This window comes from Bombina bombina, chromosome 8 (assembly GCF_027579735.1).
Source record: "Bombina bombina isolate aBomBom1 chromosome 8, aBomBom1.pri, whole genome shotgun sequence".
Lineage (NCBI taxonomy): Eukaryota > Metazoa > Chordata > Amphibia > Anura > Bombinatoridae > Bombina > Bombina bombina.
The window spans coordinates 112886780-112907437 of NC_069506.1; the positions used below are offsets into that span (position 1 = coordinate 112886780).

General features: G+C 40.3%; 1 protein-coding gene across 1 annotated transcript in view; it reads right to left on the bottom strand.

The window, feature by feature from the left end:
• Positions 1 to 20658, bottom strand: part of PUSL1 (pseudouridine synthase like 1) — a 361696-nt gene that overhangs the window by 144376 nt on the left and 196662 nt on the right. The window contains exon 3 of the mRNA XM_053690975.1: positions 6661 to 6807. Coding sequence (XP_053546950.1) covers positions 6661 to 6807 — 147 coding nt within the window. The remainder of the gene's footprint in view (positions 1 to 6660; positions 6808 to 20658) is intronic.

Genomic DNA, 20658 nt, shown 5'->3' on the forward strand with positions numbered 1-20658 from the left:
TGGACACTATGGCACAATTATCACATAAATTTAAATGGGGAGACACATTGGCTTTCATACATATAGAACATAGCTTATCTGATGGTACAGACATGTTAAACAGGCTTAAACTTGTCAACAAAGCACAAAAAACGTTTTAAAATAAAACCGTTACTGTCACTTTAAATTTCAAACTGAAAACACTTTATTACTGAATATGTGAAAAAGTATGAAGGAATTGTTCAAAATTCACCAAAATTTCACCACAGTGTCTTAAAGCATTAAAAGTATTGCACACCAAATTTCAGAGCTTTAACCCTTAAATTAACGGAACCGGAGCCGTTTTTACATTTAACCCCTATACAGTCCCAGAATGAGGCTCTGTCTATAACTAGAAAGGCCCCCATCTGAAAAAGGTGTCCAACACAGTGCCTGCCGTTTTTCTAAACGTTCCCCAAGATTATAATACCAATAATTAGTTAGAATCTGCATAATATGCCTAGTAAAGCAATTGTTTTAGCCCAGAAAAAAGATCTGTCCCTTCAGAGAACTTGCAGATAATCCTTTCTCCAAACCTTCTTGTAGAAAGGATAGAATCTTAGGAATTTTTATCTTGTTCCATGGGAATCCTTTAGATTCACACCAACAGATATATTTTTTCCATATTTTATGGTAAATTTTTCTAGTTACAGGCTTTCTAGCCTGAATCAGAGTATCTATTACAGAATCTGAAAACCCACGCTTTGATAAAATCAAGCGTTCAATCTCCAAGCCGTCAGTTGGAGGGAAACCAGATTCGGATGTTCGAATGGACCCTGAACAAGAAGGTCCTGTCTCAAAGGTAGCTTCCATGGTGGAGCCAATGACATATTCACCAGGTCTGCATACCAAGTCCTGCGTGGCCACGCAGGAGCTATCAAGATCACCGAGGCCCTCTCCTGATTGATCCTGGCTACCAGCCTGGGGATGAGAGGAAACGGTGGGAATACATAAGCTAGGTTGAAGGTCCAAGGTGCTACTAGTGCATCTACTAGGGTCGCCTTGGGATCCCTGGATCTGGACCCGTAGCAAGGAACCTTGAAGTTCTGACGAGACGCCGTCAGATCCATGTCTGGAATGCCCCATAATTGAGTTATTTGGGCAAAGATTTCCGGATGGAGTTCCCACTCCCCCGGATGGAATGTCTGACGACTCAGAAAATCCGCTTCCCAATTTTCCACTCCTGGGATGTGGATCGCAGACAAGTGGCAGGAGTGATCCTCCGCCCATTGAATTATCTTGGTCACTTCTTTCATCGCCAGGGAAGTCCTTGTTCCCCCCTGATGATTGATATATGCAACGGTCGTCATGTTGTCTGACTGAAACCTTATGAATTTGGCCTTTGCTAGTTGAGGCCAAGCTCTGAGAGCATTGAATATTGCTCTCAGTTCCAGAATGTTTATCGGGAGAAGAGACTCTTCCCGAGACCATAGACCCTGAGCTTTCAGGGATTCCCAGACCGCGCCCCAGCCCACTAGGCTGGCGTCGATCGTGACAATGACCCACTCTGGTCTGCGGAAGCTCATTCCCTGTGACAGATTGTCCAGGGTCAGCCACCAACGGAGTGAATCTCTGGTCTTTTGATCTACTTGAATCGTCGGAGACAAGTCTGTATAATCCCCATTCCACTGTCTGAGCATGCACAGTTGTAATGGTCTTAGATGAATTCGTGCAAAAGGAACTATGTCCATTGTTGCAACCATCAATCCTATTACTTCCATGCACTGCGCTATGGAAGGACGAGGAACAGAATGAAGTACTTGACAAGAGCTTAGAAGTTTTGATTTTCTGACCTCTGTCAGAAAAATCCTAATTTCTAAGGAATCTATTATTGTTCCCAAGAAGGGAACTCTTGTTGACGGGGACAGAGAACTTTTTTCTTAGTTCACCTTCCATCCGTGAGATCTGAGAAAGGCTAGGACGATGTCCGTATGAGCCTTTGCTTTTGACAGGGACGACGCTTGAATCAGGATGTCGTCCAAGTAAGGTACTACTGCAATGCCCCTTGGTCTTAGAACCGCTAGAAGGGACCCTAGTACCCTTGTGAAAATCCTTGGAGCAGTGGCTAATCCAAATGGAAGTGCCACAAACTGGTAATGCTTGTCCAGAAAAGCGAACCTTAGGAACTGATGATGTTCCTTGTGGATAGGAATATGTAGGTACGCATCCTTTAAATCCACGGTAGTCATAAATTGATTTTCCTGGATAGTAGGTAGGATCGTTCGAATAGTTTCCATTTTGAACGATGGTACCCTGAGAAATTTGTTTAGGATCTTTAGATCCAAAATTGGTCTGAATGTTCCCTCTTTTTTGGGAACTATGAACAGATTGGAATAAAATCCCATTCCTTGTTCTCTTATTGGAACTGGATGTATCACTCCCATCTTTAACAGGTCTTCTACACAATGTAAGAATGCCTGTCTCTTTATTTGGTTTGAAGATAATTGAGACCTGTGGAACCTTCCCCTTGGGGGTAGTTCCTTGAATTCCAGGAGATAACCTTGAGAAACTATTTCTAGCGCCCAAGGATCCTGAACATCTCTTGCCCAAGCCTGAGCAAAGAGAGAAAGTCTGCCCCCCACTAGATCCGGTCCCGGATCGGGGGCTATCCCTTCATGCTGTTTTGGTAGCAGTGGTAGGCTTCTTGGCCTGCTTACCCTTGTTCCAGCCTTGCATTGGTTTCCAGGCTGGTTTGGGTTGTGAAGTATTACCCTCTTGCTTAGAGGATACAGAATTAGAGACTGGTCCGTTTCTGCGAAAGGGACGAAAATTAGGCTTATTATTAGCCTTAAAAGACCTATCCTGTGGGAGGGCGTGGCCCTTTCCCCCAGTGATGTCTGAAATAATCTCTTTCAAATCAGGTCCAAATAATGTTTTACCTTTGAAAGGAATGTTAAGCAATTTTATCTTGGAAGACACATCCGCTGACCAAGACTTTAGCCAAAGCACTCTGCGCGCCACGACAGCAAACCCTGAATTTTTCGCCGCTAATCTAGCTAATTGCAAAGCGGCATCTAAAACAAAAGAGTTAGCCAATTTAAGTGCTTGAACTCTGTCCATAACCTCCTCATACGAAGATTCTTTACTGAGCGATTTTTCTAGTTCCTCGAACCAGAAACACGCTGCCGTAGTGACAGGAACAATGCATGAAATTGGTTGTAGAAGGTAACCTTGCTGTACAAAAATCTTTTTAAGCAAACCCTCTAATTTCTTATCCATAGGATCTTTGAAAGCACAACTATCTTCGATAGGAATAGTAGTGCGTTTGTTTAGAGTAGAAACCGCCCCCTCGATCTTGGGGACTGTCTGCCATAAGTCCTTTCTGGGGTCGACTATAGGAAATAATTTCTTAAATATAGGGGGGGGGACAAAAGGTATGCCGGGCCTTTCCCACTCTTTATTTACTATGTCCGCCACCCGCTTGGGTATAGGAAAAGCGTCGGGGGGCACCGGAACCTCTAGGAACTTGTCCATCTTACATAATTTCTCTGGAATGACCAAATTGTCACAATCATCCAGAGTAGATAACACCTCCTTAAGCAGTGCGCGGAGATGTTCTAATTTAAATTTAAATGTCACAACATCAGGTTCAGCTTGATGAGAAATTTTTCCTGAATCTGAAATTTCTCCATCAGACAAAACCTCCCTCATGGCCCCTTGAGATTGGTGTGAGGGTATGTCAGAACAGTTATCATCAGCGTCCTCTTGCTCTTCAGTGTTTAAAACAGAGCAATCGCGCTTTCTCTGATAAGTAGGCATTTTGGATAAAAGATTTGCTATGGAGTTATCCATTACAGCCGTTAATTTTGCATGGTAATAAGTATTGGCGCACTAGATGTACTAGAGGCCTCCTGTGTGGGCAAAACTGGTGTAGACACAGTAGGGGATGATGTAGTATCATGTTTACTCCCCTCATTTGAGGAATCATCTTGGGCAATATCATTATCTGTTGCATTACTGTCCTTACTTTGTTTGGACACTATGGCACAATTATCACATAAATTTAAATGGGGAGACACATTGGCTTTCATACATATAGAACATAGCTTATCTGATGGTACAGACATGTTAAACAGACTTAAACTTGTCAACAAAGCACAAAAAACGTTTTAAAATAAAACCGTTACTGTCACTTTAAATTTCAAACTGAAAACACTTTATTACTGAATATGTGAAAAAGTATGAAGGAATTGTTCAAAATTCACCAAAATTTCACCACAGTGTCTTAAAGCATTAAAAGTATTGCACACCAAATTTCAGAGCTTTAACCCTTAAATTAACGGAACCGGAGCCGTTTTTACATTTAACCCCTATACAGTCCCAGAATGAGGCTCTGTCTATAACTAGAAAGGCCCCCATCTGAAAAAGGTGTCCAACACAGTGCCTGCCGTTTTTCTAAACGTTCCCCAAGATTATAATACCAATAATTAGTTAGAATCTGCATAATATGCCTAGTAAAGCAATTGTTTTAGCCCAGAAACATGTCTACCAGTTTTTAAGCCCTTTTTGAAGCCCTTTATTCTTTTATGTTTAACTAAGAAAATGGCTTACCGGTCCCCATGAGGGGAAATGACAGCCTTCCAGCATTACATGGTCTTGTTAGAAATATGGCTAGTCATACCTTAAGCAGAAAAGACTGCTAACTGTTTCCCCCAACTGAAGTTACTTCATGTCAACAGTCCTGTGTGGAAACAGCAATCGATTTTAGTTACTGTCTGCTAAAATCATCTTCCTCTTACAAACAGAAATCTTCATCCTTTTCTGTTTCAGAGTAAATAGTACATACCAGCACTATTTTAAAATAACAAACACTTGATAGAAGAATAAAACTACATTTAAACACCAAAAAACTCTTAACCATCTCCGTGGAGATGTTGCCTGTGCAACGGCAAAGAGAATGACTGGGGTGGGCGGAGCCTAGGAGGGATCATGTGACCAGCTTTGCTGGGACTCTTTGCCATTTCCTGTTGGGGAAGAGAATATCCCACAAGTAAGGATGACGCCATGGACCGGACACACCAATGTTGGAGAAATATAATTTCAGCTACTTTTAAGACACACTATGACCTAAATTACAAGTATAGTGCAAAGAACACAGCGCTACTGTGTGTTAGCATACTGCAGTCACTATTACTTCTATTATTTCTTCATATTAAAAGTCCAAAGTTAATTGTTTTTGCTTGAGGAATAGTGTAGGACAGCAATCAATAGCGCAGGGTGCCTTATCTTGTGCTCGCACTACCGCAGTCCTCAAATACCCCCTACAGGACAGGTTTTCATTAAAGCTGAACTAGAGCACAGGTGAAATAATCAGCTGATAGGTGAGAGCAGGTTAGTAACCATGGTTACTGATCAGCTGATTTGCTCTATTTCAGCTATAATAAAAATCTGGACTGTTAGGGGTATCTGAGGACCGCGGTTGAGAAACACTGACCTAGAACATGATAACATCTGCATATTGCATAGCACAGGTGTGCTATAACCTTAGATAATGGGCTTGTATGGGGGCCCTAAGCCGATGGTGTGCAAGTAGTGGAGTTCTTCATGTAGTTATGTGGTATGCTATTGTTAATAATGGTTTACTTCATGTCTCAAAAAGCATTATATTTCAAAGTGGTATTCTCAATTGCTCTTGATTGCAAACTCATCATTTGCAATGAGTGCACTAATACCACTCCCTGTGCTATCCATTAAAGGGATACTAACCCCACATTTTTTTCTTTCATGATTCAGATAGAGCATGCAATTTTAAGCAACTTTCTAATTTACTCCTATTATCAATTTTTCTTTGTTTTCATGTTATCTTGATTTGAAAAAGCAGTAATAAAAGGTTAGGAGCCGGCCCATTTTTAGTTCAGCACCTTGGTAGAGCTTGCTGATTGGTTTGCTACATTTAGCCACAAATCAGCAAGTGCTACCCAGGTGCTGAACAAAAAATGGTCCGGCTCTAAAGCTTACAGTAATGCTTTTTCAAATCAAGATAGCATGAGAACAAAGAAAAATTCATAATAGGAGTAAATTAGAAAGGTGCTTAAAATCTCATGCTCTATCTGAATCATGAAAGAAAAAAATTGGGTTTAGTATCCCTTTAAAAGTATAGGGCGGGATAAAAATAAATTCTGCCATGTTAAGATTCTCTGGTTAAAATTTGTAATCATCCACTTGTAATTGTATTATGTGTTATTTGTAGGGGAAGCACAAGATAATGCACCCTGCGCTATCGATTGCGCTCACCTTGTAAATCTAGACCTATTTGTGCCACAGCTTATGTAGTCATGTGACCTCCTCACATACTGAGAGTAACGTAAGCTAACGTTAAAAAATAGTAATCAATCAATTATCTTATTCCAGGAAAATTAATTTGGATCAATAAGCTCTATAGCAGAACTTTAGGGAGCAGAAGTTTTAAGGCAGTGCGCACAGGAAGTCTCTCAAAGGCCTCGCCTCGCTATCTGTCTGAACAAACAATGAAGCCATACGTTGCTCTTATAAAGCCACTCTAGGTATTTATACGCTGAACAAACTTTTATTATACAAAGGTGACATAGCAAACACATTAATTCCATGCTCACTGGTGTGTGAGTCACATCAGAATGTTACCACCTGACAATGAGCAATACTTATACATGCATTAAGACTCACCCTCCATGTGCTGCCCAGCAAAGGTCCCTCTCAAACACTGGAAGGTCTATTCTGCTGCATCCAGTCACCACCCTGTACGTGTAGGTACGAGACAAAGCATTGTACCTTGCATGGAAGTTGTCACTCACACGAATGGCTTTAAGCACACTGGTAAAGGAGAAACAAGAATGTTTGTGACATCCATACAGCTTTTCAGTGTCAGACACAGGGGCATTAAAGGGACACTAAACATGTTCTCATGAAAAACATATCAGCCAAGTTTAAACATTTGTAAAGCAAATCAAATACCTTGTTTGCTGCAATTAGTTTTCAATAGCCAAACTCTGCAGGAAGACCACGCTATTATACCCCCCCCCCCACTATTGAAAAAACAAGCCACATAGAAAGACCTGAAATGTACTGGCTATGTCGCTGGTCGTTAAGGGGTTAAGGGGCATGAAACCCAAAATTTCAGATAGAGGATACAATTTTAAACAACATTCCAGTTTATTTATTTGTTTGTTTGTTTTCTTTGTTGAAGAAACAGCAATACACTACTGGGAGTTAGCTGAATACCTCAGATGAGCCAATGACAAGAGTCATATATGTGCAGCCACCAATCAGCAGCTAGCTTCTAGTAGTGCGCTGCTGCTCCTGAGCCTAGCTAGACATGCTTTTCAACAAAGAATACCACGAGAACAAAGCAAATTAGATAATAATAGTAAACTGGAAAGTTTTTTTTCAAATTGTATGCTCTGCCAGAAAAATAAAGAAAAAAGTTTGGATTTCAAGTCCCTTTAAACAACTAATATAGAGGCTGGTCACAACCTATTGTTTGATCATTTGATAATTATCAGCATGACTTATTAACGCAATCACAATCACATATTTTCATTGCTTATCAGTGTACTTTTTTATTATTGTTTTGACGAGAAATAGCATGTGCCTGTCCTGATTTTCTGCTCACAATTCAAATTCTTTACACTTAAAGCGACAGTCAACACCAGAATTTTTGTTGTTTAAAAAGATAGATAATACCTTTATTACCCATTCCCCAGTTTTGCATAAACAACACAGTAATATTAAAGGGACAGTCAACACCAGAATTTTTGTTGTTTAAAAAGAAAGATAATCCCTTTAATTACCATTCCCCAGTTTTGCATAACCAACACTGTTATAGAAATACTCTTTTTACCTCTGTGATTACCTTGTATCTATGCCTCTGCAAACTGCCTCCTTACTTCAGTTCTTTTGACAGACTTGCATTTTAGCCAATCAGTGCTCACTCCAGGGTAACTTGACGTGCATGAACTCAATGTTATCTATATGAAACACATGAACTAATGCCCTCTAGTGGTCAAAATGCATTCAGATTAGAGGCAGTCGTCAAGGTCTAAGACATTAGCATATGAACCTCCTAGGTTTAGCTTTCAACTAAGAATACCAAGAGAACAAAGCAAAATTGGTGATAAAAGTAAATTGGAAAATTGTTTAAAATTACATTCCCTATTTAAATCATGAAAGTTTTTTTTTTGGACTTGACTGTCCCTTTAATTTACTTTTTACCTCTGTGATTACCTTGTATCTAAGCCTCTGCAAACTGCCCCCTTATTTCAGTTCTTTTGACAGACTTGCATTTTAGCCAATCAGTGTTGACTCCTAGGTAACTCCACGTTTGTAAGCACAGTGCTATCTATATGACACACATGAACTAACGCCCTCTAGTGGTGAACTGTCAAAAAGCATTCACATAAGAGGAGGCCTTTAAGGTGTAAGAAATAAGCATATATTAGCCTACCTAGGTTTAGCTTTCAATTAAGAATACCAAGACAACAAAGCAAATTTGGTGATAAAAGTAAATTGTAAAGTTGTTTAAAATGACATGCCCTATTTGAATCATGAAAGTTTATTTTGGACTTGACTGTCCCTTTAACTACACATTTGTGGAGCTATTTTGCACTCATCAAATTCAAAATCTAAAAGGAATTAAGAAACCACAAACAATATTGGTTTAGTTTAGTTGGCTTAATTGGGCATTGCAATCTTATTTTTTTCCTTTTGTATACACATAGTTATGTTTTCATATAAATTAAAAAACAAATTAGGTTAAAGAGACATTTAACTCAAAATTAAGGGAAATAACTGCATTTTACTTCTACTATTTACCTACATTTCCTGTAATTTAACAGTAGAATTGCATAAACAAGTACATAATAAAAAGACAATGCAATAGAAAATAGCCAGCCTCATGTATCATGTGACAGGTATCAGCCAATCAAAGACGCATATACCTATGCACTATGAACTCTTGCACATGCTCAGTAGGAGCTGGTGCCTCAGAAGGGGTGCATATAAAAAGACTGCACAATTTGATAATGGAAGTAAATTGGTATTGCATGCTCTATCTGAATGATGAAAGTTTAATTTCGACTTTAGCATCCCTTTAACTTAGCAGTTCATTACAAAAATAGATCTGACCCTAATTGGTCACTGCAAAGGAGAGCAGATAAACATGCTTAAAAGGACACTAAAGTAAAAATTAAACTTTTATGCATCAAATAGAAATGTCCAACTTCTATTATATCTAATTTGCTTGTTCTCTTTGTATCTTTTGTTGAAAAGCATAGATAGGTAGTTTCAGAAGCAGCAATGAACTACTGGAAGCTAGCTGTTGATTGGTGGCTGCAATATCCAGTTGTGTGAAGAAAAAAACTACACCCTCTTTGAATTCTATGGTTTTATGGATCAGGACACAATAACAATCATCTGGTCCTTAGCAGGTCCTAAAATGAGGTAAATACTACCTCAGATGAACAACAACACATGACATATTACACTGTGTCATGATTTATTTAACAAAAATAAAGCCAAAATGGAGAAGCCATGTGTGAAAAACTAAGTACACCCATACTGCTTCCATAGGAATTAAGAGGCTAAGTAGCAGCCTGGTGCTGCTTATCAAATGCCCTTGATTAATTGATCATCAGCAAGTGTGACCACCTCTATAAAAGCCAAAGATTTAGCAGTTTGCTGGTCTGGAGCATTCAGGTGGGTTTTAACACAATGCCAAGTTGGAAAGACATCTGCAATGATCATAGAGAAGCAATTGTTGCTGCCCAATCAATCTGGGAAAGGTATAATGCCATTCAATAAAAATGTAATCCATCATTAAACAGTGAGAAAGATTATTCACAAGTGGCAAACATTTAAGACAGTTGACAATATCCCCCTGAGGGACACAGGTATATCCTACTACAATTCCCTGCGGTACCCAATACCTGCACTGGATGGGCGCTTCATGAGATACTGCTGCAGCTGTATGGACAAGGATTTGACATGCCTGGTAAGCCAGTGCTGCTTAAAGGGACACTAAACCCAAACATTTTCTTTCATGATTCAGATAGAGAATACAAATTTAAACAACATTACAATTTACTTCTATTATTTATTTTGCTTAATTTTTTTTAGATATCCTTAGTTGAAGAAAAAACAATGCACATGGGTGAGCCAATCACATGAGGCTTCTATGTGCAGGAACCAATCAGCAGCTACTGAGCCTATCTAGATATGCTTTTCAGCAAAGAATATCAAGAGAGTAAAACAAATTAGATAATGACTTAGCTTGCTCTACACCTGACACACATTTTTTTCTTTTTTTTTCAGATTCTACTTAATCACAAGTATAAGACTGTTCTTTGTACAAAATATGATTTTCTTCCTAAGGTAGTTTCTATGGAAAATATCAATCAATAAATAGTTTTTCCTTCATTGTGTTCAGATCCTGCTAACTCTAAGTAGTGGCTATTACATAATCTTGATGTTGTCAGGGATTTGAAATTCTATCTCCAAGCTACTAAAGATTTCAGACAAACTTCTAGTTTGTTTGTTCACTACTCTGGGATTCGTAAGGGGCAGATAGCTACTAAGGTAGCGTTGACATCTTGGCATAAACAAGTGATTCACAAGGCTTATTTGGTGGCGGGAAAGTCGCCTCCTAAGCGTATTGCAGCTCTTTCTACAAGAACAGTTGCAACATTGTGGGCTTTTAAAAAATTATGCATATTTGGAGCAGATTTGCAAAGCTTCAACATTTTATCGCTTTGATGCGTTTGATTCTTCGCAAGCAGCTTTTGGCAGTAAAGTCCTTCAGGTTGCAGTGTCGGCTAAATAGGAACTGCCAGAAAAATTGTCCCACCCTTTCCGTAACATAGACCATCTGCTTGGGTATTAATGGAGGACTGTGGACCATCATCATTTTTCAAAAGAAAACAAAATTTATGCTAACATGATAAATTATTTTATTTAGTAATGATAATGGTTACCAAGCCCCGTCCATTTGAATTTTTGGACGACAGTTCTAATGACACCTCTACAGACCCTGCTATGACTTTCCTACCTATATGTTTCCTATTCTCTATTTGGCTATACATTAAACTAAGAGAGAAATGGGAGGTATTTTAAGATCTGATATGGGTTCTTGACCTTCTCCTAATGGCGGGAAATATATCCCATATGTTATAGAGGACTGTAGACCATCATTATTCTGAAAGAAAATAATTGACCAGCTAAGCATAAATGTTGTTATTTTAATGTATTTATATTGTGTTTGGTAAAACTTTTTATTTAGTCCTAACCCTTTACGTGAGGACTTCCGTCACGCTAACCCGGCAAATTTAGTTTGCGCACGTGCGGTAGTGTTTACTTTCGACAGTTAACTCGGGCTTACAGTGCACCACTTGTAATCTTGCCCATATTGTTCACAAAAATTCAGTGATATATGTGGAAAATGTGTAAAAGTTTGAATATCTGAGTGAAAACCATATGCAGTTTTGTATCTTTGGGTGAAAACCATATGAAAGTTTGCTCTTTATAATTTAATCAGGCATTTAAAAAAAAAAAAAAATATTTTACGTATATCACAAAATATGAGAAACTGCTTCAATTTATGCTTCATTTTTATTTAATTATTGTTGCTTAGGATGAAGAATCACTGCCATAAAACACATAGATTTGTGTGTGTCCCCACTGTCTTGGTTCTACTTGCCCAATCGCTTACAATAGAATTCTCCAGACTTTTTGTTGCGCGATTATGTGTGGATTTTTTATGGACAAGAAATTTAGGACATTTTGAATAGCAATTCCAGGACCATGGCTGCCTGAGGTGAGAAAATTGCAAGTCTGTGTTGTCTTCAGCAAAAATTAATACATCCGGGGAAATTAAGTTACGAGACAACATATGCATATTATTTCTGCCGTTGTGCTTGATTTTTTAAAGACTTATATATGATCTCTAGTGATATGTCTTACATATGTCATACAGCACATTTCACCTTAAAGTAAGGAAGACTACCAGATAATGCAGTATAGATGGTTAATAATAAATACCTAATGCGCTAAACAAAATGAGATTACAGATTTCCAAAAGCATGTTCTAAGGAGAACATACATTGGATTCTGTCTGCTACCCCTTTAAGGCAAAATATGAACATCCAGTACAACAGTGGGTTGCGTGATAATTAGTTACTATGGGAACCGCTCTTTGTGTCTGAGGGTTGCAATATGGACAGGAATGTAGTCTTGTGTGATCACAATCCAAGAATTATTTCTGCTCCATCTCATCTGTTAACAGCAATAAACATGCAGTGCATCACTAACTTATCCTTTTTTACTGAGGTCCATTTCACCGCCAGCGACAACTGCAATATATTTAAAAAGAACGCTTTTCTGGCCTCAGTGAAAGTTTCCTTCATAATTGAAGCAAGGTGGCTTTGTAAATGAATGGCCTTGACATGTTGCTCTCCTACTGTCTAAAAACAATATCCGAGAACATTTTAAACAACAATTACTAATTTAGTTATTAGACATGTTTTATGCTTTATTTATACAGCGCCAAATCGTCTCCTGAGCTCTACAAGAGGGCAATAAATATATCATGAAAACTAAACAGAACATAAAGAGGAGATGGCATTGTTCCAGTGGGAATTTACAATCTAGGTGTCATCTTGTTAGACTGAACTCTCGCTTCTGTTGCATTTAAAAAATGAATGCTTTCTAGCACCTTAAAGGGACATTAAACACTAAAACATAATTTATGGAGAGTCCACGGCTTCATTCCTTACTGTTGGGAAATACAACACCTGGCCACCAGGAGGAGGCAAGGACACCCCAGCCAAAGGCTTAAATATCCCTCCCACTTCCTCATTACTCCAGTCATTCTGCCAAGGGAACAAGGAAAAGTAGGAAAAACATTAGGGTATAAATGGTGCCACAAGAATAAAATAAATAATAGGGGACTGCCCATAGACAAGAAAAAAAACAGGGGCGAGGGCCGTGGACTCTCCCTATCCGGAAGAAAAAGAATTTATATGGTAAGCATAAATTATGTTTTCCTTCCTAAGATAGGGAGACTCCACGGCTTCATTCCTTACTGTTGGGAAAACTATACCCAAGCTCCAGTGGACACTGAAAGAATAACAGGAGGGAACAAAAAGGAAGAGGTGGACCCTATTCTGAGGGCACCACAGCCTGCAAAAGTTTTCTCCCGAAAGCTACTTCAGCCGAAGCAAAAACATCAAACTTGTAACATTTTGAAAAAGTATGTAAGGAGGACCAGGTAGCCGCCTTACAAATCTGATCCATAGAGGCCTCGTTCTTAAAGGCCCAAGAGGAAGCCACTGCTCTTGTGGAATGAGCCGTTATCCTCTCAGGAGGACAATGTCCCACTGTCTCGTAAGCGTAGAAGTAGCCTTCTGCCCCTTACGCTTCCCCGAATAGACAACAAACAAAGAGGAAGATTGTCTAAACACCTTAGTAGCCTGAAGATAGAACTTCAAGGAGCGAACCACATCAACATTGTGAAGTAAGTGTTCCTTCGATAAAGAAGGATTAGGACACAAGGAAGGAAGAAAACCTAATTTAGTATGTAAGACTGCCATATCTGCATGAAAAATAAGATAAGGTGGCTCACATTGCAAAACAGAGATCTCAGAAACTCTGCACGCAGAGGCAGCCGCCAATTAAAAGAGAACCTACCAAGATAACAATTTAATGTCAACGGAATGAAAAGGCTCAAGCGGAACCTGTTGTAAAACCAGAAGAACAAGATTTAGGCTCGAAGGAGGAGCCCCAGATCTAAACACAGGTCTGATCCTAATCAGAGCCTTAACAAAGGACTGCACGTCTGGAAGCTCAGCCAGTCTCTTGTGCGATAAAACCGACAGGGCCGAAATCTGTCCCCTCAGGGAAGTAGCAGAAAGGCCCTTCTCCAGCCCATCCTGGAGAAAAGATAAGATCCTGGCAACCTTAACTCTGTGCCAGGAAAAACCACGCTCTTCACATCAGATTAAGTAGGTCCTCCACATATTGTGGTAGATACGCAGAGCAACTGGTTTACAAGCTTGAATAAGAGTATTAATGACACTTTCTGAGAAACCTCTCTTGGCTAAGAATAAGCGTTCAATCTCCACGCAGTCAGCCTCAGAGAATCTAGATTTTGATGAACAAATGGACCTTTTATCAGCAGGTCTCTGCAACAAGGTAACTTCAACGAAGGAGATAAGGACATCCCCACTAGATCCGTGACCACGTCCTTCGCGGCCACGATGGAGCAATCAGGATTACTTATACCCACTCCTGCTTGATGCAGGCCACCACTCGAGGAAGAAGAGGTAATGGTGGAAAGAGATATACGAGTTTGAACCTCCGGGGCACTGCTAGTGCATCTATTAGATCGGCTTGGGGATCCCTTGACCTCAACCCATACCTGGATAGCTTGGTATTTAGATGGGACGCCATGAGATCTATCTCCGGCATCTTCCACTTGCTGCATATCTCTGCAAACACCTTGGGATGGAGAGACAATTCCCCTGGATGGAAGGATTGCCTGCTGAGAAAATACGCCTCCCAGTTGTCCACACCGGGAATGTGGATCACTGACAGCGAACAGCGGTGGGCCTCCACCTACTCTAGAGTCTGAGATATTTTCTTCATCGCCAAAGAACTTCTCGTTCCCCCCCTGATGGTTGCTGTAAGCCAACAAGGTTATATTGTCTGATTGGAATCTGATAAACTGGGACGAATCCAGAAGTGGCCAAGCCTTCTCCTGAGTTCACAACCCCTGTGCCTTCCTGGCACCCCAAACAGCTCCCCGTCCGGATAGGCTTGAGTACGTAGTCACAATCTCCCAGGATGGTCTTAAGAAGCATGTCCCTCGGGACAGATGATCTGGACAGAGCCACCAAGAGAGTGATTCTCTCGACCGGCTGTCTAATACAATCTAAGACAGATCTGAATGATCGCTGTTCCACTGTCTCAGCATGCACAGTTGTAAAGGTCTGAGACGGAACCTGGCAAAAGGAATGATGTCCATGCAGGACACCATGAGACCAATCGTCTCCATACACTGAGCCACAGAGGGACTCAAGGAGGTCCTGAGGGCAAGACATGCCATAGTTAGCTTGCAATGTCTCTGGTCTGTTATAGTACCTATTAATTCCACCCTGGTTCTTGGGATAAGAGAACTCTTTTCCAGGTTTATCTTTCATCCATGTGATCGAAGAAGACTGAGAAGGGACTCAGAGAATTTTTCCGCAAGACAAAAGGATGGTACCAGAATACCGTCTAAGTATGGGGCTACTGCAATACTCTTAGTTCTGGCAATGGCTAGAAGAGCCCCCAGAACCTTTGTAAAGATTCTCGGAGCAGTAGCTAGGCCAAACGGAAGGGCAATGAACTGGAAGTGCTGTTCCAGGAATGCAAACCTCAGGAACTGAAAGTGTTCCTTGTGGATTGGAACATGAAGGTAAGCGTCCTTCAGATCTATAGTGGTCATAAACTGGCCTTCCTGAATTAAAGGAAGGATGGACCTTATCATCTCCATCTTGAAGGAAGACAGAACTTTAATTCTGTCTAGAATATCCTCAAGGGGAGACTCCACCTTAATGAGTTCCGACAAAGAGTCGCACCAGTAGGTAGCCGCTCCAGCAACTGCAGCAACTGCAGCCACCAGTTGAAACAAAAATCATGTATATTAAAACATCTTTCTCAGAAAGGTTTCCAGTTTCTTATCCATCGGCTTTCTGAACAAAGAATTATCCTCAAGAGGTATAGTAGCACCATCCACTTTAAGAATGGAGCCCCACAAATCCAGTTGAGAGTCTGGGACCGGGAAAAACTATTTAAAAGTAGATGAGGGGGGAAAAGGAAGAACCAATTTTTTCCCATTCGTTTTTAATAATGTTCGCCATCTTAACCGGCACAGGAGAAGTCAAAGGAACTTTCCTGTCTTCATAAACTCTGTCTAATTTAGGTATCATAGGTTCTTCAGGCAGCGCGGCCTCTGGAACCTCTAATGTAGACGGAACCTCCTTTAATAAAAAACGCAAGTGCTCAGTTTTAAATCTAAAGGATGGTTCCTCAGCAGCAGGAGGCTTAGATGCTAAGGACTTCGACCCAGAAAGTTCACCCTCTGAAGCTACAGAGGTTAACTCATCATCAGATAACTGGGACATAATAGCTAAATCTGATAAATAGTTAGATGACTCCAGGTCAGGTGAGCTATGTTTAACCTTTCTCTTGCGTTTGTTAGAGCGAGGCAATGCACTGAGTTACACCGCCGTTTTTAACTGCGCGGCAAAGTCCGCAGGAAGAAGGATTAGATGTGCTACAGGGAACTGCATGTGGAGTGGATAATGTAGCAAGGGTAGTAATCTCATGGGACGCCGAGTCCTGAGAGGTAGATGGCTCAGAGGGACTAAGAGCCTTAGCAGGCTTGTCTCCGTTCTTAGGCTTTATAACGGTGTTAAGGCATGTTGAACATAATTGAACCAAGGCCTCCTAACAATATAAACAGGTATGATTTAGTACAGAAGAAGTACCTTCTAACATGTCAGAGTCCTCCATAGCTCAGGTTATACCCACAGAAGGACACAAGTAAAAACATTTTTTATTATAGAAAACTGCACCTTTATACTCCCAATGGCTGGGGCACTCACCACCTCCTAGACCCAGACAGTTAATAGAGGAAACACTCTCCTCAGGTTCAAGTATCAGCCGGAATGAAGGAAATGAACACAGACCATACCCAGTCACAGGGAGTGCAAGACAGTACTTCCCCTGTTATTACAAGTACAGCAAGTAATAGGAGCTGTGCAGCACTTTCAAAAACTATTTGTTCCAGTCAAAAACACACAGTCTATCAGCCCAGGAAAAAAAGCAGCATGTAAATAATTATTACACTGATTAATTAACCCCAACTGTTCAATAAACCCCCTTCAGAGGATATTAATCCTGGATCCTATCAAGGTATAAAGGAGCCACACTGTGACCCTGTTATAGCATTTTATGTGTAAAAATTGAAACAATCTTACCTCCAGGATCCATGCTGTGGAACAGTACACAGCCTCTCAAGTGTGACAGTCTTATAGCAGCGCTCCTGACATGGACTTGAGTGAGAGAAAGCAGGCAGTGAAACTCGTTAACACTGATTGCTTAGGAGCTGGCAGTTTCTCAGAAAAACACTTTCCCTGCATCTCCAGACTAACTGTCATCAATACTCTCACTGAGAGGTTGATATGACTATTTAAAACTCGAGTCCTATCTCGAATGGCAGATACCCTTTTTCAGGACTCTCCGAATCTTCTGATACTTCTCTGCCACCTTCTAACATGACAAAAGGCAAAGAATGACTGGGGTAATGAGGAAGTAGGAGGGATATTTAAGCCTTTGGCTGGGGTGTCTTTGCCTCCTCCTGGTGGCCAGGTGTTGTATTTCCCAACAGTAAGGAATTAAGCCGTGGACTCTCCCTATCTTAGGAAGGAAATACATGATAGATATGATGCATTCAAAGAAAAGATTAGTCTGAGAATAACACGTAGATGTATCTTTAAAGTTTCATTAGCTGTTTAAATATTGACAAAATAAGTATCCCGTTTTAGGGCCAAATTAAGAGTGGATAGCAAACAGTTACGCGCAAGTGATAAGGGGTATATTGCAGGTATTTTCTCTCTTATTATAAGTTGAAAGTTAACGTTATCGCTTGAGCAAAATTAAAGTTAACGCCCTCAGAGCTCTGGTTAACTGTTTCACGAAACAAAAAAGTGACACAAAACACATCAAAATACATAACAAAGTACAATTAGATCGGATTCCTGGAAGGGGAAACAAACAGAGGCGCCTCAAAGTGCAATATCATCAGGGTAAAGACACAGAGCAGGCAAATAAGAAGACCACTCACATGCGGTGAAGCACACAATAGTGCTAATTGGGCAAGCTGAGACTTCTGACCCGCTCGGCTGACTCAACAACCAGCTCTCCTGGCCAATAATTTCCAATGGTTGCGGTCCCACACTCCTGGCGAGCCCTGCTTAGCTTAACGTTTGTGTCCTTCAAAGTTTACATTTAGTAATACAGGCTGAGTGAGCAGCGTAGGTTTTTTTTATTTTGTAGTACTACTTGGTTTATTTAACACCCCCCCCTGACCTTTAGGGGAATCATATGGGTATGACCAGGAAGTGCAGACAGGCAGGATTTTGGCGTGGATCTTGCTTTACTTCAAGCAGAATAGCATTTTGGCTGTAATCTTCCTGCATTATGCTATAGCGTAGCCTCTTAAACAGCTTTAGCAGATATGTGCTTCTTTTTTACTTATTTGATTCAATGTTGTATGTATGCCTTATCAGTATTTGGCTCTGTTCCTTAATTAGACACATATTACACTGCAGATATTAAATTGTGTGATGTATACGCTTTTCACTATTTTATGAAATTGATAATTATGCTTGATGTTTGGCATTATTTAGAATCTGAGATTTAGACAAATGATTTATTTGCTCATGTTGTGTAAGGGTTGCCATGACAACGTAATGGTGCCTTTTTCACTAGGGGGTGGTGTTATGGTCTATTTAAACTGTGTGATTTACTTGTTGTTTGACTGAGGAAGGGTAGAGTATTCACAAAACATTACCCACATAAAAGCTACTATTTTAAAAGGACTGGTAATCACCACACCCTTGACCACGCCCCTGACCACACCCCCACTGGCACCGCACCAGGTGGTCCCAGTTTCACCTCTAAAAATGATGGTAAGCCTATATATATATATATATATATATATATATATATATATATATATATATATATATATATATATATACATACATACACACATTATAGAGGTTTGTACATTTTTAAAAAAAATCATGTTAGTGGTCCACGAAAGTCAAAATTGAGAGTTTAGTGGTCCCTGAGGTCTGAAAGGTTGGCGACCCCTGGCCCAGTGGACCTGTAGTGGAAATGTGTCAGGGTTTTTTCCTTGTTGTGTTTGCCATGTGCTGCTGGCAGCCATTTTACTCACCTCTCTTCCTGACTATGGTGCATTGTGGGGGATGCTGCTCACTTCCTGCACTTCCTTTTATGGCCAGACTGGTGTGCATCATCCATGTGAGACAGGATGCAGTCTCAGAATTGTGATGTCATCACTTATTATTTAAAGGGCCTCTGTTCAGTATGCTTTGCCTTTGCGTTGTCTCAGACCTGTTTGTGAGAGTTCCTGTGTATTACCTGGCTGCCTGACGTCCTTCCTGGTTCCTGATCCCTGGATTGTTCCTGACACTGCTGTTTTCCTTGTTCCTGATTCCGGCTCATCTGACTATTCGCTTTGGCTCCTGACTCGGCTCGTCTGACTACCAGGTCTGGTTTTGACTCCTGGCTTGTTATTTGACTTGTGGACTTTTTATTCTTTTTTGTTATTAAGGTGTGATTATTTTTGCACTTCTCGTCTCAGTCTGATTCCTGGCACCCTGACAAAATGGCAGTCTACGGCATCTCCGCCCACCGCTGCAGCCTATATTGACTTAAGGCCTGCGGACTGTAGTAGTGATAATAACCCACAAAACGACATCACCTTTGGGCTGCGCCTGCACACCTAATATATTGAATGACCGGAACACATGTATTGAATTCTAGTGCGCCAGTATCACAAACAACATTGCGAGTGTTATGGTGTCCATAAACTAGGACTATATATCACTGGTCTGTGTCTGTGAAACGCTCCCCTCTCAGCTGCATAAGCATACTTAATTCTGGTTACCGGGTACAGCGGTCTAATTCATCGCCTGTTGCAAAGGGGACATAAATGTGCACAGTCCACCTATAAACTAGAGACACAACCTTACACCTCCTCTCTATTAGACAAGTTGTCATGAGAGAGGGGAAAACTTACCCATGTTAAGTTTGTAATTTAATGTGAGTCACACCACTTTACTAGACAGGGGATTTAGGAAACTGGAAAGGAGGTGTGGGCTATATCATCCCTGGCTCTATAAAAAAAAGCCAAATCCATGTTGAAAACTTAATTTCCTAATTTCTTCTACAAAGCACCTCTCTCTGCCTAACTCCATGACACCAGGCAAAGAACTACTGGGAGGGTAGGGGAAGTGGGAGGGATATTTATTGCTTTGTTTGGGGTGTCTTCCTCCTGGTGGCCAGGTCGAGTAATTCCCATATGTTAAGAATGTTTTAATGGACTCTCACTGCCAATAGAAAGAAATATATATATATATATATATATATATATATATATATATATATATATATATATTTAAATTACATTAAAAAGTTATAATTCATGTCATGATTAGCACACTTGAATAAACAAGGTTTTATTAGTGCGTGAATTACCCAGTCGATATTCGAAGTTCAACTTTTTGCACTCGTCAGGTTTTCGCTCACAAGCTAACTTTTTACTTTAAATTTGTAATACGAGCGCAATCCGTTGCACAAAAAACCTCAGTCTAACGAAGTTAATACACAACAGGAGAGCAAAATAGAGCTCCACTTGTAATCTAGCCAAAAATGTTCGCAGTGTATCTGTTATGTTTTACCTGAACATTTAATGGAGTAGTCCTGGTGATAAGGATTTGTGAATTATACAGTACTGTAGGGGAATCCCATATTTATCCAACTGATATACAGAAGTATAGGACTATATGCATTTGCTGTATTTTATGCAAAACTGTAATA